Source organism: Danio rerio, chromosome 14, assembly GCF_052040795.2.
Source record: "Danio rerio strain M-AB ecotype USA chromosome 14, GRCz13ab, whole genome shotgun sequence".
Taxonomy (NCBI): Eukaryota; Metazoa; Chordata; class Actinopteri; order Cypriniformes; family Danionidae; genus Danio; species Danio rerio.
Window position 1 is genome coordinate 11,097,152 of NC_141034.1, and position 21,587 is coordinate 11,118,738.

Sequence of the window (21,587 nt, forward strand, 5' to 3'; positions counted from 1 at the left end):
TCAGATAGTGTCTTTATAGCAATGTGCGTGCAGTAGATCGGTCTGATTACATTGGGAAAACAGGCAACTCTGCAAATTGTGCTTTAATGTTTAGCTGGTCAACTGTATGGTATGGAAACCTTATATAACTGCTAGATGAACCCGTCTCATACAGCTGCCATTGCAAGGCTCAGACACTTTGTAGAGAGGAAACTAACACAACTGCCTCTAGGAGTCGCCAATGGAAATAAAACAGACACGCACAAAAAATGTGCGTACGCCTGCCATAAAGCCATAAGCAGCGCACATTCCCACGTTCAGTTCATTGTAAGTAAATCTAAAACGAGAGCGATTCTGAGTGTGAAACCTGGCGTACGCAAAGTTTTTGTGCGTACGCAGCGTTGATACATGAGGCCCCTGGTGTATTTGCAACAAGGATCATATGGACGGTGAGTTTCTGTAGCAACTCAGATGTCAGTTTAATGCCAATAGGCAGCACTTATGTTGTAGACAAGCTTGAAATATAATACAGTAGGCAGCAGCTTGCTGTAATTGGCCAAACGATGATTCTCCTTCCTGTTCATGAGAACTCTAAGGACTTGGTATACCAATTTGTCTGTCTGGTTTAAGATCAGGAAGCTTAGCCAACCTCAAGCCAGGTTTCCCATTAGAGGATTTTCAGGACACACTATTCCTTTTCCTCCTTCAGCCTGTGTTGAAGCTTTGGAATGTCCTTCAAAAACTGTTTGTAGTAGGGTTGCACCATATATCATTTCAGCATCTGTATCACAATGTGCAAATCCACAGTAGTCACAGCAGGATCTGGAATATCAGACCAGTTTAAGTTCTGTTTTAGTTTATTCAGGTAGGAACAGGGCCGGAGTGGGACTCATTTTCAGCCCTGGAGTTTCAAGCCAGACCGGCCCACCTCAGTTCACGACTGATTCCAATTCAGTTACTAATGGCACTATCACGTCTTTTTCAAGAAAACTGCTGCTTTAGAAATTCAAATGTTCAACAGCCCTAACAGTATTTTATGTCTTAACAATAAAATCGAAAAAAAAAAAAAGATTTTTCATGGGAGATTCGATCACAGGTCTATACCATTGAAATGCAATGTGCTTACCACTGGACCACATTGGCGCTATAACAGTGAGAGTAAAAACTGTAATAACTGTTTCTTTTGACGGCTCAATCTTTTTCTTCTATTTTTAGATTTCTGATCAAGTTATGTCAGATTTATTAATGTAGTGAATCATTTGATTTTCATTGAGCAGGTATTTTATTCATTTTATTCGAATTCTTATATTCACTAAGGTGCCGCATTAGTTGCATTACATCATCATCATTAACGTTAGTTAACCTGCAGGCTGCATTTTTCTCACGGGGCTGCGAGAAAATAAATAAAAAGAGCGGCACTACGGTAAAATAATGATTAAAAAGAGTAAAGCTATGGCCAAAAAATAAATAGAAGAAAAAAGTGTGACTGCTGAGAGTGCAAGCAGCTAGGGACACCGGCCCTCGCGGCCAAAAAACAGACCGGCCCACCGGGAATTCTCCCGGTCCTCCCGATTAGCCAATCCGGGCCTGGGTAGGAATAATACTGACCAGGAACCACATTATAGAGTCATTGTACAGCTTACCCTTAATAGAGTGTATACAAAATGACCTTAATCAGAAATTATCTTAGTAGATTAGTGTATAAGAAATTACAAAACAAACTGTTAACTGTATTTTTTTTATTATGATGCAGACTATACAATGTTATTTATTTACCTTTGATGAGAGAGGGGAGGCAAGGCTTATTGCTGTGCAACTTTGAGCATTTTTTTTTAACTAGGGGGCAACCAGTGTTGTTGCCAGGTACTGTGAGTAAGGGTCTCTCAGATGGTTAAGGATCATCTTCTTCCACTTCTTTCCATATTTCAATTCTAAACCCTCTAAACTACCCTTGCCCCACAGCCTCTCCCTTCAGTTTTCCCATGTCAAAAACAATATCCCAGCCCACAACTCCTCCCGCTGATGGTACAAGCCTCAGCACCAATTTCTTCTACAGGTGCCCATCTCAGGTGCTAATAGCAGCGTGACACTGCCCCTACTGATGACTTGAGGTCCTGTGATCCCTTCACATTCCTCTTCCTTTCCTTAGGCTTTCACCTCCAGAGCCATCCCAAGCATGAGCATGCCTCTGCAAAGGCTCCGGTGGGTACTTTTCCTCCATCACCTTCATATTTTGCACATTTTGCTTACCCCAGTTGCCAGTGCAGGCATGAGAACGCTTCCGCTGATTACTTAAGACCTGACGCCAGCTATACCTTCACACTCTTTCACCTATCCATCTGCTTTCACCTCTGGCAGCTACTTTTTTCTCCAGATTTTTCACACTTTTTCTTTCCAGAGGTATGCGCCTTTCCATCCCACCAATGCCCTTTCACCCCACCCTAACACATTCTTTCGCTCTTCTGACAAGGGGATTAACACAGGTTAAGACTGTATTTTTAAGCTTAGAGCCCTCTCACCCAACATCATGCCAACTACTAGTGATGGCTGATTTGTGGATGGATCATTCTTTTTAACTGGATCTTCTAAATGAACCAGTAGGACCAGTTCATCAAATTGAACTGAATCATTTGAAACAATTTGCATCTCTAATTAGCAATTATCCACAAATTACTTACTTTTAACATGGCTGATACCTCCTCTGACGTAAAATAAACAATTTTAGTTATTTAGAGTTATTCAGTTACTAGAAGTGTACACTGAGTGATCAGTTGTGAAAAGAGAACTGATGATGATGAGTGACCCAAACAGCAAATATGTACATGCCCAATAATAGACCGTCTCTCACTCCAATCAAGAGTCACTTTTGTGGTTTTGGAATCTTGTTCTCAAGTACATTCGGTTGCAGCCGTTTACAGATCAGCAGTACTGAATTGAAGAATGGTTTCTTTCGGATTCTTCTGTTTTGAGAACAGGTGAGCTGATAATAATGTGCATGTTTGATTTAGCAGGTGATGAACCAAATGCAAACAGTACATGACAGCCTGCTGTGACTGACACAGCAGCACCGTACCATCAGAACCCAAGCGAACAACACAGGTAAACCATGGGCTTAAATGGGAGGATCTGGCGAAACGTATGTTTATTTCATAACAGAAAATTGAAATGGAATTTAAATAGGAAGTGAATCATGCTTGATTTGGTTTGCAAAACTTAAAGTGTAAGACACTTTTCATTTCATGGTGTGATCATGTGATCGTGATCATGGTGATGTTTTAACTGGCGGAAACTATGATTGCTAACTATAAATTTTTCATATGTTGAGTTCTAACATAGGACAATTGTCATTACGCCATCGTAGAAGATGTCATTATATTGTAGATCAAATGAACCGGTGATTTGATTTTTTGAACCAGTTAATTGAAACAAACAGTCCAAAATATCTGGTTCATGGAAAACTTTCCAATTCACCAAACTTCCCATCACTAACAAATACTACTAAACCTTAATATGTCAATTATCTTTATTTGTGAGTGCAAACTCATGAAGTGAAGTTTTACAACCAATTTTTGTGAAGGAGCATATGCAGGTCATTGGAAAGGCTAATTCATCATTGACAAACATAGCATTATCTAGTGACCACAAAAACAAACCCCAATAAATAATCGAGTATGTACTACCCTCATTATCTCTCAACATACTTCAGCATATCTCTCTCACCATATTATCTTCAGCATACTTCCACCATCTAATTTTCACACTTACAAACTTAATTCACTTAATAGGGGAGCATTCTGAGGCCAAACCAGACACTTGCTCATACCCCTTTTACTTAGTTTTTCTTCAGACAAGGGGAATAACATTAAAGTTAAAGTGTCTTTCCTCTCTCCAGACAAAATGACAAATATGCTTAAACGTTATTGTCAGTTATGTGTAAGTGTGAACTCGTAAAAAAATGATTAAAAAGTGATTTTAATAAAAGTAAAACAGATTTTAAAGAGCAAATGACTTTTACAAGTACTGCTTGTTCCGGCTCTTTATTTATACTCTTTATGTGCCACATAGATTTGCCTCAAAAGGTGCTATATTTGTGCTACATTTTTTTTTAAAGATCTCCTATTCAATCTTTAACTCATTTGGATATTACAGTCTGCTTCATAACTATGAAAAATGTGGCTGAAGAAGCAGTTATGAAGCAGAATATAATATCTAAATTAGTTAAAGATGCAACAGGAGCTCTTCACAAATACTAATGTTAGCCTGAACGACATTCCTTCTGAATACAGGACCAAGTACTAGACTACAATACATCACACAACATTCAGCAAACAGAAAACTTTATAATTCAGTTAGCAATTACAATTCACTGTCTGAACTGAACATGCTAATGACATAGGGCATTGTAATGATCGGATCAAACCTTTTGATTGGGGGAACTTTTTGGTCCATTACCTTCCACAAAATCTTAAAATACATATTAATTCATTAAGACCATTTAAATTGATGATTGCCATCAAGATGTAAAGAGACTTTCAAAAATAAAAACAAAAATGTTTCTAAAGACAATCACCTATTGCACCTTTAAACTATTGAAACAATTATGAAATGCTACCAGAATATTAGCATATCATTTCACCATTTTAACAAATATTTCTATGAAACGCCTTGTCCTCTAAGGTACAGCCATAATCCCCTTTCACACATACAGACCTTTCCGGAAAATTGCCGGCAATTTTCCGAAAAGGTTGTATGTGTGAACAGGTCCTTTTTGAAAATACCGGTAAATTCGTTCTGGCTATTTTCCGGAAAGAGAAGTTGTAACATTACCGGTAATTTGCCGGAATGCTGCGCTGTGTGAATGCAGAAGGAAGATTGCCGGAATAAGCGCGTGCACGTCTAGAACAAGCTGACGTGAGACGTCTGCTTTAGCCAATCACAACAGTCAGACGCATTTACATCCGCGCGGTTTATGAGAATAAAAGCCTTTGAATATTTTTCCAGACACATTTAGCTGCTAGAAGTTAGTCAGATCACGTTTATATGTTCTTCTTAATGCCAACTGTGTAAATAATCATCGATGAGATGCTTATGATAAGCCGTTGTTTATTTACCTTTAAGCTTTGCGTGTGCCTGTGAAACAGCCTGTGAGCGCCTGCACACGCACATATTATGAACATCTCGACATGCGAAAGTGATCCTGCGAAAGTTGTTCACAATATTAATCATCCACAGAATTTGTAATTTTGTTAAATGTTTACAAATACAAGCGCAGCCGTTTAAAGCTCATTTGTGGTGAATGATGTCAGAATTTACCTGTATTTTGGAATGGATGTGTGAATGCTCTTTTCCGGAAAATTTCCGTAACGTCCTCGCCTGTGTGAACAGCGCTTTTTTGAATATACCGGTAAAGTCGTTCCGGAAATTTTCCAGATATTTACCGGTATCACTGTGTGAAAGGGGCTATAGTTACACAAGAATGAAAGTGTTAGGTATGAATTCTGCTGGTACATACCTTTTAACAACTCATGATGTAATTACTGCACTCAATGAAAAAAATATTACACTATTAATGCAATACAATGTAAACATTGTAATCAATTTCTCAAAATAAAAAAATCTTGAGATTACACGTAATAATTTGTAATTACGTGTAATATTTTTTTAATAATTCAAATTGCTTTTTAAAAAGTAAACCTTTCTAATTAAAATCCAGTCTTACACTAAATATGAAATGTATACCATGCTATTTTGATTGAACAAAGTTCCAAATTATATTTTATCATTAAATCCAAAGAATCAATATTTTCAACAAAATAATGTCATTAAAGTGTGTGATAGATGTTATCTGCCTTAGCCAGCTTCTGGTTAAATTATGGTATAGCTCTAGAGCTATTACATTATGAGCTGAGAAACACTATGTTTGAGAATAGTATTACAATATGAACATTTTATATTGTTTATAATGTTAACTAAATGAATGTATTGTCAGTTAAAATTATAATTAACGTGTTACCTTTTTTGTAAAAGGCAATCGGAGAGCAACATTTTCAATAAACATTCAATATTCACACACTAATCTGTTACAGAAAAACTAAAGAAGGTGCTTTAACTGTGTCACATAACCAGCGATCGTTCGCCAGAGATCGCTGGTTCTCACAACAAACCATGAACTACACTTCTGCCTTTTCCTGGACTACATATTTATACATGCACTTCTCCCAGACACCCATGCTCACACATCTAGACTAATTACATTCTCACCAGCTGAACGTTGTCAGAGACTGATTAGACACGCTTCATAAACCACTCATTCACCCATCCAGTTTGCCGAGTCTTCTGTAACGACGGGAGGGAGTGACAGACAACAGGAGGTAAGATCCAATATGCAGGTTTATTCAGCGTCAGGCAAGCAGTTGTCATACAGGTACAAACGGGTATGTGCAGGCAAATCCAGAATCTTAGCCATATAAACAAGCAATAGGTCGAAAGGCAGGCGGCTAAACAGGAGAACACGGATCAGCAAGGCTAAGATCTAAACACAGGAAAACAAGACAGGGAAAACGCTTCATAATGCTACTGGTACAGCTAACAAGACTCTGCAAACTGGATTGGTGAATGAGTGGTTTATGAAGCGTGTCTAATCAGTCTCTGACAAGGTTCAGCTGGTGAGAATGTAATCAGGCTAGATGTGTGAGCATGGGTGTCTGGGAGAAGTGCATGTATGAATATGTAGTCCAGGAAAAGGCGGAAGTGTAGTCCATGGTTTGTTGTGAGAACCAGCGATCTCTGGCGAACGATCGCTGGTTATGTGACAAACTGGTAATACTCATTGATTAAATAAAGTGACACTAATTAGCACACTGACATATCAGTGTAAGTTATACAACTGGCTCTGTGAAGGTATGTTTTAAGTAGTTAATACAAATTGATGGACAGAAAAGAAACTATTAAACCAGTAAACCTGTTGCTCTGTGAAAGGGTTTCACTGAAACAGTCCAAATACCAATCATTTTCTTTAGCATAGCATTTGAAGAATAGAAATGTATAGGTCAGAACTGAGTCTCACCAACTTGATCTTTTCCATTTCTTGTCAGTGTGTAGAGATCAGCTACATCTGTCTTCTCCTTGTTAGACAAAGGGCATTCATTCTGCAATCCATCTTCCTGCATAGCCTGATTCTTCCCGGTAGTCAGTGATTTCTGGAAGGACTCAGAGGTAAAGTAGTAGACCACCGGGTCAAAGAAGCAATTGAAGGTTGCAATGCACAGTGTTATGGGATATAGGGTTCTTGCAAGCCTCTCCACCCAGCAGCTGGCAAGTGCACGAGTGCGTACCATTGCGTAGACAAATAAAACAGTATTGTAAGGTACAAAGCAGACTATAAAAATGGCCAAATGCACTACAATCATGCGCAGAACACGTTCCTTGTTGGTGCCAATCTGACAGAGAGTTGCTGGTTGACGCAAGGTCCTTAACACCATGGAGGAGCATGCTAAGTTGATCAGCAGTGGGATAAGAAAACCCATCACTTCAATAAAGATGGTGATCTTGGACAGATATGTCTTCCATGTTTTCTTGGAGAATCCTTCAAAGCAGGTTGTGCTTGTTTTAGACTGGTTGGTGGAAGAGAAGAAGGTGACTGACATGCCTCCACCCAGTATCAGCAACCAGATTGTGGCGCACACAATACCAGCGTTGCGACGGGTACGGATGGAGAGTGAACGAAAAGGATAAACAATAGCCAGAAAGCGATCCACACTGATGCAAGTCAGGAACAACATACTACCGTAAATATTGGTGATGAAGGCACCTCCAGAGATTTTGCACAACGTGTCACCAAAAGGCCAATGGCGATTCACATTGTAAAAAATTTTAAAAGGTAAAGTAAAAACAAACACTAAGTCTGATAAAGCTAGATTAGTCATGAAAAGTGTGGTCTCGTTGCGCATCTTCATGCGGCAGCAGAAGACAAACAGTGAAGCGCAGTTTGTGGCGAGTCCCAGAACAAATGCAACACTGTACACAACACCATACAGGTTGTATTTGAAGGAGTCGTCAATGCCACAGTTCTCCATCCCAGTCTCATTAAGAACAAGACTGGCCATTTTGGCACTTGCAGTAGATTTACTCCTGTTTCCAGTTAATTTCCGACACTTAGCAAAGGTTCTGCATGATCCGTCCTTCCCATCATCTATGCACAGCTCCAAAAAGCTTGATCTGATGAATACAACTTGTGTTTTGTCTGCTTACAGAATGGACCAATCAACAATCTGCAGTTTCCTGCATGGCAGATTAAAGTGAGAAAATTAATTAGAGTTATGACTATAAAAAACATGTTATTTTCTGACACTGAGGGCAACAACTTCATCCATCGTAATGTTACAAAATATTTAAAATGCAAGTATGGTAAACAAAGAAAATTATCAGAAAAAAATACTTGGTTGTTTTAATCCATATTTGGGTAAACAATTCACTTACGTCTTTATATAAGAAACAAAAAGCTAATTCGAACATGGAGTAGTTGCATCCAAAGTTAAATCTCTGTTTATTTGTTATATTAATTTGTAGATAAAGTAAGAAAAAACACGTAAAAATATGATATAACAATCAAGATAACTTTTGGCTTTTCTACTTGTCTGTTTTCCATAACTGCTGTCATGGTGGATGTTGCAGTGCCCAGTGGCCGCAGCTCTTCAGTTTTGCTCCAACCCTAATCAAACACAACGGATCTAGTAGTGTCTAGGGCTGTTTCCCAATTCCAAGAATGCAGAGAACAGACTTGCGTTCTTGTGAAGACCGGTCTTGTCAGGTCACCTCAAAAAAAACGAACATGGGAGACCGCGAGGACAGTGAACCCGTCCTGTGAGAAATGAGATGCTGCATTCTTCCTGATGGTCGTATGACCTTCACGCATGTTTAACCAAAAATTATTTAAACAATACAGTATTCATACATTCATACAGCGATTTTTTTTTTCTTCTCATTTATATACAATGCATAAAGACTTTATAAATATACATTGCACAATACAAATAAAACAGATTTTAATACAAATTTCAACACATAAACACCCTTAATGTGTTTATGCCTTTATTAAAATTTTTATGTTAATGTTTACTTTCACCATCTAATTTAGAAAAACTCCTGAGATAAATAGGTTATATCTCTAAACCTTAATAATAAATCTATATAAAATGTTGCGCTTTTCACCTACAGTCGCAATGACTTCTGAAACTTCTAGAGCGAGGTCTGTGCTCAAGTCTGCAGCGATGCATCCTCGATACCAAGGACACAGTGGGACTTTACACACGTCTTCCGTTCTTGCGGTCTTGAGTTTTGGAACTGAAATTTGGCAGCAATGATGACGCTACATGAGAACGTTCGAGGTTACAGAAGTAACCCTTCGTTCCCCGAGGAGGGGAACGGAAGTGCCATAGAGTGGATTGATTGAAATCCACGAATGGGAGGATTCGGTTCAGAAGCCGCTTGTCTGAAAGAGTATTGATCGGGCCAATGAATGCAATGAATTGGCAGCGTAAGCTTGCACAGGTGTACTTCATTGCCAATTATCCCAGCATATAAGCACACCTGGAGCGAGCAGACGCCATCCTTTTAAGCTGAAGAGACTTTCAAACAGCTAAGGGACAGTCATTATGGCGACGGAGTATGGCACTTCCGTTCCCCTCCTCGGGGAACGAAGGGTTACTTCTGTAACCTCGAACGTTCCCCTTCGGTTGGGGAACTTCATTGCCATAGAGTGGATTGATTGAAATCCACAAATGGGAGAAGTATGGAAAGCGCCATAATGACTGCACCTTACCAACGCCCCCGATGAGGGGATTGTCAAGCAAGCGTGACGCACCCACATCATGGGAGGCTCGGTCCTCCAACGTGTCCCTGGCCCTAATTTATCCTACTTCAACAGAAGTTTTACGGATTTAGATATATTTTTGGGAACTCGTGAGCATCTAGATAATTCTAGGAAAATACGACAGTACGTTGGAAAGCGTGCAATCCCGATAGGGAGGACGCTGCGGAGGCCATCCGTTACCCAAGGGGGGATAGATGGCAGAATTTACATATGGACTAGCCCTAAAAAGGGGGAGTACGCATAGCAAAAGAGTGGTTAGCGGGGAGGGAAGACACGGGTCCGCCCAGGGGGGGGGAACTTAACCGTGGCGGAATAAGCATATGGGATCGCCTAGTGGGGATCACGCATAGCAGGCACCTTTACCCAAAACGCGGGCTGACCAGCGGGCAGACCTACAACGTAGTGGGCCAGCAAGTGACTCCTCCGCTGAGTCAGTGCTGGGGGCCACGGAGGAATCTGCAGGGCTCACCTGACGGGGAACTTTACTGACAGATAAAAAGGCGCACGTACCTCCGTGTTAGGGAGAATGGCGCAGCAAGCGTGTTTCAACACCCTACCAAATTGTTTCCTCAATCACCAAGGGTTACCTAATACCCTTGAGGAAACCGGCTCCACTCGCAGATTGTAAAACCTTGCAAATGTGTTGGGTGTCACCCAGCCCGCAGCTCTACAGATGTCTGTTAGAGGGGCGCCGCGTGCGCGCGCTCGAGAGGATGCGAAGCTCCGAGTGGAGTGCGCACGCGCTCTCGGGGGACGCGGCTCATCTCGGCTCTGATAGTGAAAGAAAGGCATCCACAATCTAGTGGGAACTTATTTCGGTACGGCACTTCCCTGTTGCCGACCGCTATAACAGACGAAGAGCTGCTCAGATGATCTAAACTCTGAGTGCGGTCCGGATAATACGCAAAACGTGAACTGGACAATAAGAAGGGCTGGGTCTGCCTCCTCCGAGGGCAGCGCTTGCAGGCTCACTACCTCGTATTAAAACGGAGTGGTAGGAACCTTGGGCACATATCGCGGGTGGGGTCTCAGGACGTGAGAGAAAGCCAGCCCAATTACAGGCACGAGTCACTGACCGAAAAATGCCTCCGGGTCCCCGACCCTCTAATCGATATCAACGCGACCAGCAGAGCTGTCTTCAGGGACAGAAAGATACTGAGTCGAGGATCGAAGGGATCTGACGCGGCTTGTGTAGCGAGGGCGAGATCCTAAGAGGGCATGAGAGGGGGCGGGGTGGATTAATTCGCTTAGCGCCCCTGAGGAACCGGATGATGAGGTTATGCGTTCCCACGGTGCTGCCAGCCACCGCGTTATGAGAGCGGAGATGGCAGTTTCGTAACCTTGAGTGTGGAGGGCGACAGCCTGCTCTCCAGCTTCTCTTGGCGTAAAGAAAGCACAACGCTGATCTGGCAAATTACGGGGGTCTTCTCAGCGAGAGACACACCATTCAGTGAATAGACTCCACTTCAGGGCATAGGCGCGCTCGGGGAGGGGGCTCTAGCCCGAGTGACGGTATTAGCCACCGCAATCGGTGGTTACCTAAGTCTTCCTCGCGTCTAATGACCTCCAAAGATCGGCGAGGGTGCCAGATGGTGCCCTGTCCCTGAGAGAGTAGGTGCTCTTTTGAAGGGACTGCCAGGGGAGGGCTATCGCGAGGGAGAGCTCTGACATCCAGGTCCGGTTGAGCCAGAGGGGCGCAACCAGCAACCTGTTCCTTGTCCTCCCTGACCTTGCACAGTAACTGCGCGAGCAGGCTCACTGGGGGAAACGCGTATTTGCGCATGCCCCGAGGCCAGCTGTAAGCCAGTGCATCCGTGCCGAGAGCACTCGGTCAGGGAAAGAACAACTGGCAATGAGCGATCTCGGGGGAAGCAACAGATCGATCTGGGCTTCCCCGAATCCCGCCCATATTAGCTGAACAGACTCGGGGTGGAGTCTCCATTCTCCAGGACGTAAGGCTGCCGTGAGAGCGCATCGGCTGCACGGTTGAGCTTGCCTGAATATGAATGGCGTGCAGCGATTTCAGCCGCGGATGACTCCAGAGGAGCAAACGGCGGGCGAGCTGAGACATGCGGCGAGAGCGCATACCCTCCATACGGCTGATATACGCCACCGCCGCCGTACTGTCCGTCCTGACCAGCACGTGTTGCCGCTCCAGCACCGGAAAAAAACGGTGGAGAGCGAGGAACACTGCCAACAGCTCCAGGCGATATGCCAATGCAACTGGGTACCTTCCAACAGGTCCGCAGCCGCATGCCCGCAATGCACAGCCCCCCAGCCCGTGTTGGAAGCGTCTGCTGAAACGACAACAAGACTGAACGCCTGTTCTAGAGACACCCAGGCCTGTAGGAACGAGGGGTCGCTCCAAGGGCTGAGGGCGCGGCGACACAGCGCAGTAACAGAGACTCGGTGTGCGCGCGCGTGCCATGCGCGTCTGGGGACTCGATCGTGAAGCCAATGCTGAAGTGGTCTCATATAGAATAATCCGAGCGGCATGAAGTGGCTGCGGATGCCATATGCCCCAGGAGCCTCTGAAATAGTTTCAGTGGGACCACTATTTTACTGTCGAGCTCTCTCAGACAGTACAGCATCAGCTGAGCGCGCTCTCCGGAGAGGCGCGCTGCCATGGTGACCGAGTCCAGCTCCAGCCCGATATAAGAGATCCTCTGCACGGGGGCGAGTTTGCTCTTTTCTCGGTTGACCTGAAACCCCCACAGGTGGAAGTGCCAGAGCACTTTGTCTCTGTGCATAATCAATTGCTCCGAGAGAGGGCAAAAATCAGCCAGTCATAAAGAAATAGAGTATGCAGATGCCCGCGAGCCGAAGGGGCGCTGAGGCACCCTCCGCGGGCTTGGTGAGGACCCGCGGAGACAGAGAGAGCCCGAAGGGGAGGGCTTTGTATTGCCAAGCTCGACCTTCAAACGCAAACCGCAGAAACTGACGGTGGCGAGGAAGAGTGGAGACATGGAAATACGCGTCCATCAGGTCTAATGCTGCAGACCAACCCAGAGGACGAACGCACCGGAGGATGCGCTTCTGCGTGAGCATTCTGAACGGCAGCTTGTGCAGGCAGCGGTTCAAAACGTGCAGATCTAGGATTGGCCGTGACCCACCGCTCTTTTTGGGCACGATGAAGTGTGGGCTTTAAAACCCTCTCTCCATCTCGGCTGGAGGGAGCGGCTCGATTGCATCCTTCGCCAGGAGGACAGCAATCTCCTCTCGCAAGACAAGGGCGGACAGGGGGCTGACCCTGGTGAATACACACCCGCGACTTGGGGGGCCGTTTCGCGAACTGAATCGCATAGCCGAGTCTGATTGTGCGTATGAGCCACGGCGAAGAGCTGGCCCGCGCTAACCAGGCAGGCAGAGCTCCCGCTAATGGACTCATCACTACAATCGCTGACGTACCAGCAGTGGGGCAGCGCGGAGTGGGTGTGCTGATCCGGGAAGCTCGCGGGTCCCACGGAAAAGCTGGAGGTGAGATATTTGCTCTCACTCCGAACCCGAGCTCCGGAGGGGAGGCTCGAGGGGTGGGAGAAAGGAGACCGTCCTCCCAGCGCTCGTAAGCCACTGGCGAAACGCACCGAATCTGCAAGCTAGAAAGCATAGCGTCCCAGACTGGCAGATTTCGGGCTGTCACATCTGGGGAAGTGAAAAGTGCCCTTTCATAATGTTTTCATGGCAGTAAAAAGTGCCGTTGGAAATGGGGCCCCGCCCTCCAGCGGGGAAAGAGCAAGTTCCCTCTTCTCCAGATGGCCTGTCCCAGGGACGCTTCGCGGTCCGTTGCCAGACTTAGCGGCGTTCTGGGCAGGGGGGCTGCCTGCTTCCGAGGTGCCCGACGCGCTCGCTTCGCCAGAGGCGTGTGCGGGGGCGGAGCAGCTCTCGTAGGCGGGCGCCTTCGGCGAGGAGCAGGTATGAATGGCACAGCGGGCGGAGCGGGCTACGGACCGCCGATAAGACATCACCCATCAACTGCTCTCTCACCGCCTTGAATTCCTGGGTGAATTCACAGACGGTGTCGCCGAACATGGCTTGGGATATGGGGAAAGTCAAGAAAGCGGACTTTGTCGACTTCGCGCATATCAGCCAGGGGTGGCGCTCCTGGATCACTAATGTGGACATCGTCCTCCCCAACACACACGCAGCGGACTCAGTAGTCCGAAGAGCTAAGTCGGCGGCGGTGCGAAGCTCGTAAGCCTGGGTTGGACCCACCCTCGTGCAGCTCGGCCAGCGCCTGCGCTAGGTAGCGCTGGTAGGTGGCTATCGCATGCAAGGCGGAAGCAGCCTGGCCCGCAGCTATGTAAGCTCTAGCTCCGAGGGAGGTAGATAACTTACAGGCTTTGGATGGGAGACGAGGCAGACCCCGCCAAGAAGAGGCGCCGCGCGTATTTACCGCCATCGCGCACTCAACCTGAGGAATCGCCACATACCCCCTGGCTGTTCCACCGTCAAGAGTGGTTAGGGTGGAGGGACACGCAGCACGAGCAGAAAAAAGTGCTTTTCAAGACCGCGTGAGCCTACTGTGCACCTCCGGGAAGAAGGGAACGCCCCTCTAGTCGGTCCGGCCGCGGAGCTGGGGGATAAACCATCTCCAACCCACGGCCGAAGCAGCCCGGGAAAGCACGGCTAACATGTCCGTTTCAGGATCCGTAGTGACAGCGCTCACCAGCCCGAAGGGGGCGAGCGGGTCTGGATCATCATCGGACAATGAAAGCCCACCCTCCGATGCCGCGGTGGACGTCTGGTCTCCGGTGTCATCGGGCGTAAGGGCTACCATCTGTTAGACGGATCGCTTCCCCCGCCCGAAGCTTGGATGGAGCGCTTAGAGGAGCGGGAGGTCCGCGGGCCCGTGGGCGACGGATTATCTCTCGCTGAAACCCTCAGATCTGCCCGAGTGCCCGCTGCAGAGCAGGGGACAACTGGGGTGGTTCGCCCTTTTGCAAAGGCTAGCCGCGATCTTTACTGCGCAACAGTCATGGCATCGCAATGACGACATGAACTGCTCGCGAGCAGCGCATTAACATGCTGGACCCCCCAGACATGCAACGCAGTGCTCGTGCCCATCATCCGAGGACAGGAAACCACCGCATCCAGAAACGCACAGTCGGAGCGCCGTCCTGAAAAGGACGTGCAGCACGACTGTGTTGCTCTTTCTGTGAAGTTTGCAACTTTATACGCACCGCTCTGGAGGACCGGACCCAAAGAACGCCAGGCAAGTGAGAAACCCAGCTCGACCGTCTGCCGCTGCGTGTACACACTCTGGACCGGAGAATGCTCTCGTTCGCTCAGAATCGCTGGTCACAGCAGGAGGAACCCTCATCGACTCGATCAGAAAGTCTCTGAAGCGAAAAGGATGGCGTCTGCTCGCTCCAGGTGTGCTTATATGCTGGGATAATTGGCAATGAAGTACACCTGTGCAAGCTTACGCTGCCAATTCATTGCATTCATTGGCCCGTTCAATACTCTTTCAGACAAGCGGCTTCTGAACCGAATCCTCCCATTCGTGGATTTCAATCAATCCACTCTATGGCACTGAAGTTCCCCAACCGAAGGGGAACACTAGGACGCAAGATCGATGAAGAATGCATATTGAGAAGCAGCGTAGTAGAACACCTAGATTAGTTGGATCAGCTGTGTTTGATTAGGGTTGGAACAAAACTGTGCAGAGCTGTGGCCCTCCTGGAATTGAGTTTGAGACCTATGTTTTAGATTGTGTTTTAAATAACCCAAAAGTAAAAAAAAAACAAAGGAGTATGCAGTAAAACTATGCAGTTATTAAACATGCATGATTGCACAATGAGTTGTGGGATTGTCAATCGACAAGAAAAGTCAGACAGAACCAGTGTAATAATATTACTTTTCCAGTGAAGTAATGCATTACTTTTAAAAAATAAATAATGATATTTGAGTTACTTTATGCAATGTGATTTCCTTTTTAGTTAAAAATAAATTGCTAAATTAAAATGATCCTAGTCATGTTGTCACTGAGAGAATGCTGGAACAGACAGAAATGAAGAAGGCAGGACCTTACGTTACTGCGATGGAAATATTCTCATTATTTTGAGTTTATTAAAGGAAAGAAAAAGATGACACTGTCTGAATGGACAGTGATTTTACTTCACTAATAATATAAAAAGTACAAAAGCAGCAAATGCATTGTCATTAATCTAGCATGTACAGCTCTGTGGTCAGGAAGCTCTCAGAAGATGGCTTCATCCTACATTAAATTATGCGTTTATTTAAAGGTAAATGAAGCATATATAGTGTGTTGTTAATTGTTAAGTTTCTTATTGAAATAAAACTATTGCTTCTTACCTATAAAGCTTTAAATAATCTAGCTAATGTTTATCTAACCAACTTTCTGTCTCGCTACAATCCAACCCGCTTTTTAAGATCTCAAAACTCAGGGCTTCTGGTAGTACCTAGAATAGCAAAGCCGAGTAAAGGAGGTCGAGCCCTCTCATTCATGGCTACTAAACTCTGGAATAGCCTTCCTGTCAATGTCCGAGGCTCAGACACACTCTCCCAATTCAAAACTAAATTAAAGACCTATCTGTTTAGTAAAGCATACACTCAGTGCATCACTTAGCGGTATGATACACGAATGTGCTTCACACAGATTTCTGCATCTCATTTATATCACTATAAAGAGTAGCTACGCTAATTATTCTCTTTATTCTCTATTTCCACCTGGATATCCTCATCCCGAGGCCCTCAGATTATGCAGCGATTTGACTGATTCGATCCAAGACCAGCGACAAGATGATCCCAAGGTTTCCATATCCTGGACCAGGCCATATCCTGAGCAGCTGCTATGGTGGTCATGGAGGAGTGGAGATTCCTGTGACGCTCCAGGGACAGAAGAGTCTTCGCTAAGGTCCAGCTTCCAGCCTCCGGCGCCTAGACTGCAGCTCTGCACAAGACGTTTCGCCAGAGGAGAAATGATCATGCCCAAATGAGCCTGGTTTCTCCTGAGGTTTTTAATTCTTCACTTTTGCCAATTGGTGAAATTTATTGAATGGTTCGGGATCTGTAGAGCTGCGCATCGATGGATTTGCTCTTCACTGTTTGGACTCTCAGTAGTGATTATTAAACCACACCTATTACAATTTACAATGATCTTCTATGTGAAGCTGATTTGACACAATCTACATTGTAGAAATACAAATATAGAGTGAACGTACAAATAAAGGTGAATTGAATTCAATTTATTTGCAGAGCTCCTCTATTTAAAAAAGAATGGAAAACCCCTCTGCAAGTTCTGAAAGGGATCAAGCCTCAGCCAGGTCAGAAAAAAGTAATGAAAAAGTAACTCAAAAGTAACGTAAGGTATTACTTGCCATGAAAAGTAACTAAGGTCCCACTGTCAGGTCTTGATGCCCAATTCCGATTTGTTGCCCATATCTGATTTTTTTTTTTTTGTCTGTCCGTTTACATGTTCTTTTAATTGTGACCCATATCCGATTCATGTGTTTACACTCGCCATTAAATTTACAACGTCGCGCATGCGTAAAGGTGGGTTTTAGCATTTGCGCCATGATGGAAGAAATTGTCTGGCTTTTAGCATTTTCGAAATATGCGAAGTTCGCCCAACTTTAAAATGATTTTGAGGCGGAGGAAGAGGAGGAAAAGAGCTGATCTCTGAATATTCAAATGCATGTGTTATTTTTTGTGTTTACATGGTCATAGAACAGATCTGATCTGTGTCACATATGAGCAAAACATTGAGTTACATTTGACTGGCAGTGTAAACGGGGCCTAACTAACGCAACTGGTTACTTTTTTAAGGGAGCAACTCAATATTGTAATGCATTACTTTCTGAAGTAACGTTCCCCAACACTGGACAGAACAACAAAAACTTCCAAAAATCAGATCATCTAAATTTGTACAAAAGAAAAGAGCAGAGGTCATTTTTGTTCAGTAAGATTAACATGATCACCAAACATTTCACTACAAATAATTCAAAACTGCTTAATGTAAAATGCCAACACATGCAAATACACTTATGACTGTGCAGGCTTGGGAGTTGTTGATGAACTGATTATCCAATATTTAATGTTTTGATAATTGTTCTGATTCTGCTCCAGATGAAGTCTCTGAGTTTTTTTTTTAAGACACTTAACCTCCTCAGCCTAATGTTTTAAATATTTGTAGTTATAACCAGAAAGAAGAGTCGTACATTTTTATATATTGCTTACGAATATTTGTTTACACACATACACACACAAAAGTATGATTTCAACATAAAATAAAATATTTCTTTGGTGTAGCTGCTTGATCTAAGTTGTAATATAATGACAAGATCCTTATTGCTCATCATTCATTCATTCATTTTCCTTTAGATTAGTCCCTTATCCATCATGGGTCGCCACTTGAAAAAGAATGAACCGCCAACTATTCCATCATATGTTTTATACAGCGGATACTCTTCCAGCCGTAATCCAGTTTTGGGAAACATTTTCACATTCACATACACACTCATACACTACGGCCAATTTTGTTTACCCAATTCACTTATAGCGCATGTCTTTGAGCTGTCGGAGAAGTCGACGCACCCAGAGGAAACCCACAGGAACACAGAGAGAACATGCAAACTTCACACAAAAATGCTGATGACACTGGTCCCCATTTGAGATTCGAACCAGTGACCTTCTTGCTGTGAGGTGACAGTGCTTAACAATGAATCACTGTGCTCGTATACTGGCTGCAGACATGAGTTAAAAATAAAAATGTATTAATTTAACGAACGTATTAAGGTTAAAGAAAATACAGACTTTCTGTTTATTATTTCAATAGCATGTAAAACAAAATGATTATTCAAACTAAATAAATTATATAAAGAAAGTGAGCAAAAAACCTTGAAGTCACACTTTTGCTAAAGTAACCTGCTGTGCTACCTTTTGCAAATAGCTTTGTGAATGATACCCTTGAGTAAATATCAGCTCAAGCAATATAGTCAAGGGTTTCTTTCTAAGAAAAAGCAAATAATCAAATCTGAAACAAAACATTTACAGTTGAAGACAGAATTATTAGCCCCCCTGAATTATAAGCACCCCCATTTATTTTCCCCTAATTTCTGTTTAACAGAGAGATTTTTTCAACACATTTTTAAACATAATAGTTTTAATAACTGATAGTTTTAATATCTGATTGAAGGTGTGATACAAATAAACATTAATTTTGGTATCATATGAAGTATTTCTAAATGCAGATGCAAAATGTGCAGCACTTTTTGTCCTAATTTATTTGTAAACATAATTATTAATAAAGGCAAAAATGTTTCACATTAAATTTTTATAACAGTTTTATTTGTTTTGAAACATCATACAGCAAAATTTTGATCAAGTTTTTTTATAATAAACTGAATATTATTCTTACGACCGCAGTAGATTTTAGCAAAGCAAAGCTGCTTTGAAACTACATGTAATGAGATTATAACTGATTACATAAACTGAATTTAAGAACTAGTTTGATCAGTAGCAATCACCAAAACAGATCTTGTTAATCAAACTAAAATAACTGTTTGCTTTACTTGCATAGCATTTATATTAGCAGTCTATGGCTATCAAAGTAACATTGTTCAGTCAATTAAATAGTGCTAATGTTGATTTAAAGTCATATTTGCACGTGGTTTCAGACCGAATATTCTTAGTATTATGGTAAACAATAAATGTATTGTGTCACAAGTTGTCACTGAACGAATGTGCGAATATAAATCCAGCTTTACTTTAATCACAGCAATATAAACTGAACAAAATTTGAGAAACGACATCTGTTTGATTTAAAGAATATTTTAAAACTAAATTCAAACAAGATGCCAGATGATCTATAGCATTAGTTTATTAATTTCGTAAAACATACGTTTATACCCATAAAACGACAGTGAATTATTGGTAAACAACAAACATTTAAACTGACAAGTAAGAATGTATCTTCACTGACCTGTAAGGCGTTCCTTCAAGATGTAATTTAAAACATTAACGTTAGACGTGGACCAACAAACACAAAGCTTAAACCATCTTAACAGAGCACGTCGGTGAGCTCCACAAAATAAATCATATACACTTTACCGTTATGCCAAAAAAAGTACAGGTGACTGAGCCGTCTGTGACTAGAGGTCGCTGTCCGTTACATTTTTGTGCGAGAACGCGCCTGTCGTACTGCGCGCGCCCGTAGAGTCTGCTGAGGTGCTGTGAAAAGTCACACGTTTATAGAGAGCTGCTGTAAGAAACTCAGTTCAGTTCACTTGGGGCACTTATGCGTACTTTGTGGAATGCGGATTTGTTGGCTTACTCAATACAAGTATAGGCTAAACTCTCTTTCTTCTGACCAAATAATTTTCTTTGTTGTTTGTGGGAGTAGTTTTTTACCTTGTTTAAATTACTGCAATTTAATACAATACAATTGCAGTAATTTAAACAAGGTGAAAAACTACTCCCACAAAGCACAAAAAATGATTATATATATATATATATATATATATATATATATATATATATATATATATATATATATATATATATATATATATATATATATATATATATATATATATAGTTGAAGTCAGAATTATTAGCCCCCTTTTGATTTTTTTTCTCTTTTTAATATTTCCCAAATGATTTTTAACAGAGCAAGGAAATTTTCACAGTATGTCTGATAATATTTTTCCTTCTGGAGAAAGTCTTATTTGTTTTATTTCAGCTTGTATAAAAGCAGTTTTTAATTTTTAAACCCCATTTTTGGGAAAATATTATTAGCCTCTTTAAGCTAATTTTTTTTTCGATAATCTTCAGAACAAACCATCGTCATACAATAACTTGCTTAATTACCCTAACCTGCCTAGTTCACCTTAATAACCTCGTGAAGCCTTTAAATGTCACTTTAAGCTGTATAGAAGTGTCTTGAAAAATATCAAGTGAAATATTATTTACTGTCATCATAACAAAGAGAAAATAAATCAGTTAATAGAAATAAGGTTTTAAAACTATTATGCTTGGAAATGTGGTGAAACAATCTTTTCTCTGTTAAACAGAAATTGGGGAAAAAATAGACAGGGGCGCTAATAATTCAGGGGGGGATAATAATTTTGACTTCAACTGTGTGTATGTATATATATATATATATATATATATATATATATATATATATATATATATATATATATATATATATATATATACAGTTGAATTATTAGCCCCCCTTTAAATTATTATTTTTTATATATTTCCCACAGAAATGTTCACAGTATGTCTGATAATAGTTGTTTTCTGGAGAAATTTGTTTTATCTCGGCTAGAGTACAAGCAGTTTTTAATAAAAAAAAACAAAAAACAATTTGAGATTAAAATTATTAGCCCCTTTAAGCTATATATACTTTTTGTTGGTCTACAGAACAAACCATTGTTATGCAATGACTTGCCTTATTACCCTAACCTGCCTAGTTTAACAGAAATTGAGGAAAAAATAAACAGGGGGGCAAATAATTCTGACTTTTTTCTGTAGGGTTACTTGATATTTCTGAAGTTTAAAAGCCTTTTGTTTTGTTTTTGTTCATGTGCAAAGCTAGTTTATCTTTCTTGCTCCGTGTTTTTTGATAATTCTGTATGTGTAAGTTATCTGCGACAGTTATCTGTGATAATGTGTGTGTGTGTGTGAGAGAGAGTTAAAAGAGAGAGAGAGAGAAACTGAAGTGTCAAAACATCATTACGGAAGTGGTCACGTTTCATTTTCAGAACCA

General features: G+C 42.4%; 1 protein-coding gene across 2 annotated transcripts; it reads right to left on the reverse strand.

The window, feature by feature from the left end:
- Positions 1-4,000: 4,000 nt before the first annotated feature.
- Positions 4,001-20,117, reverse strand: lpar4 (lysophosphatidic acid receptor 4). 2 transcript variants are annotated; one of them, XR_015507077.1, is made up of 3 exons: positions 19,794-20,117; positions 6,781-8,259; positions 4,001-6,125 (listed from the first exon to the last, which is right to left on the reverse strand). XR_015507077.1 is itself a non-coding variant. In XM_087281179.1 (2 exons), the coding sequence occupies exon 2, from the start codon at positions 8,082-8,084 to the stop codon at positions 7,029-7,031; it is 1,056 nt and encodes a 351-aa protein (XP_087137305.1). In that variant the 5' UTR covers positions 8,085-8,259; positions 19,794-20,117; the 3' UTR covers positions 4,001-7,028. The 2 variants fall into 2 exon arrangements, 1 of the variants encoding a protein (XP_087137305.1); XM_087281179.1 differs by having other exon boundaries at positions 4,001-8,259.
- Positions 20,118-21,587: the final 1,470 nt, after the last annotated feature.

What these genes read in the sequence shown, in the direction of transcription:
- lpar4 (XM_087281179.1), bottom strand. Translation starts at nt 8,084, where the DNA reads ATGGCCAGTCTTGTTCTTAATGAGACTGGGATGGAGAACTGTGGCATT.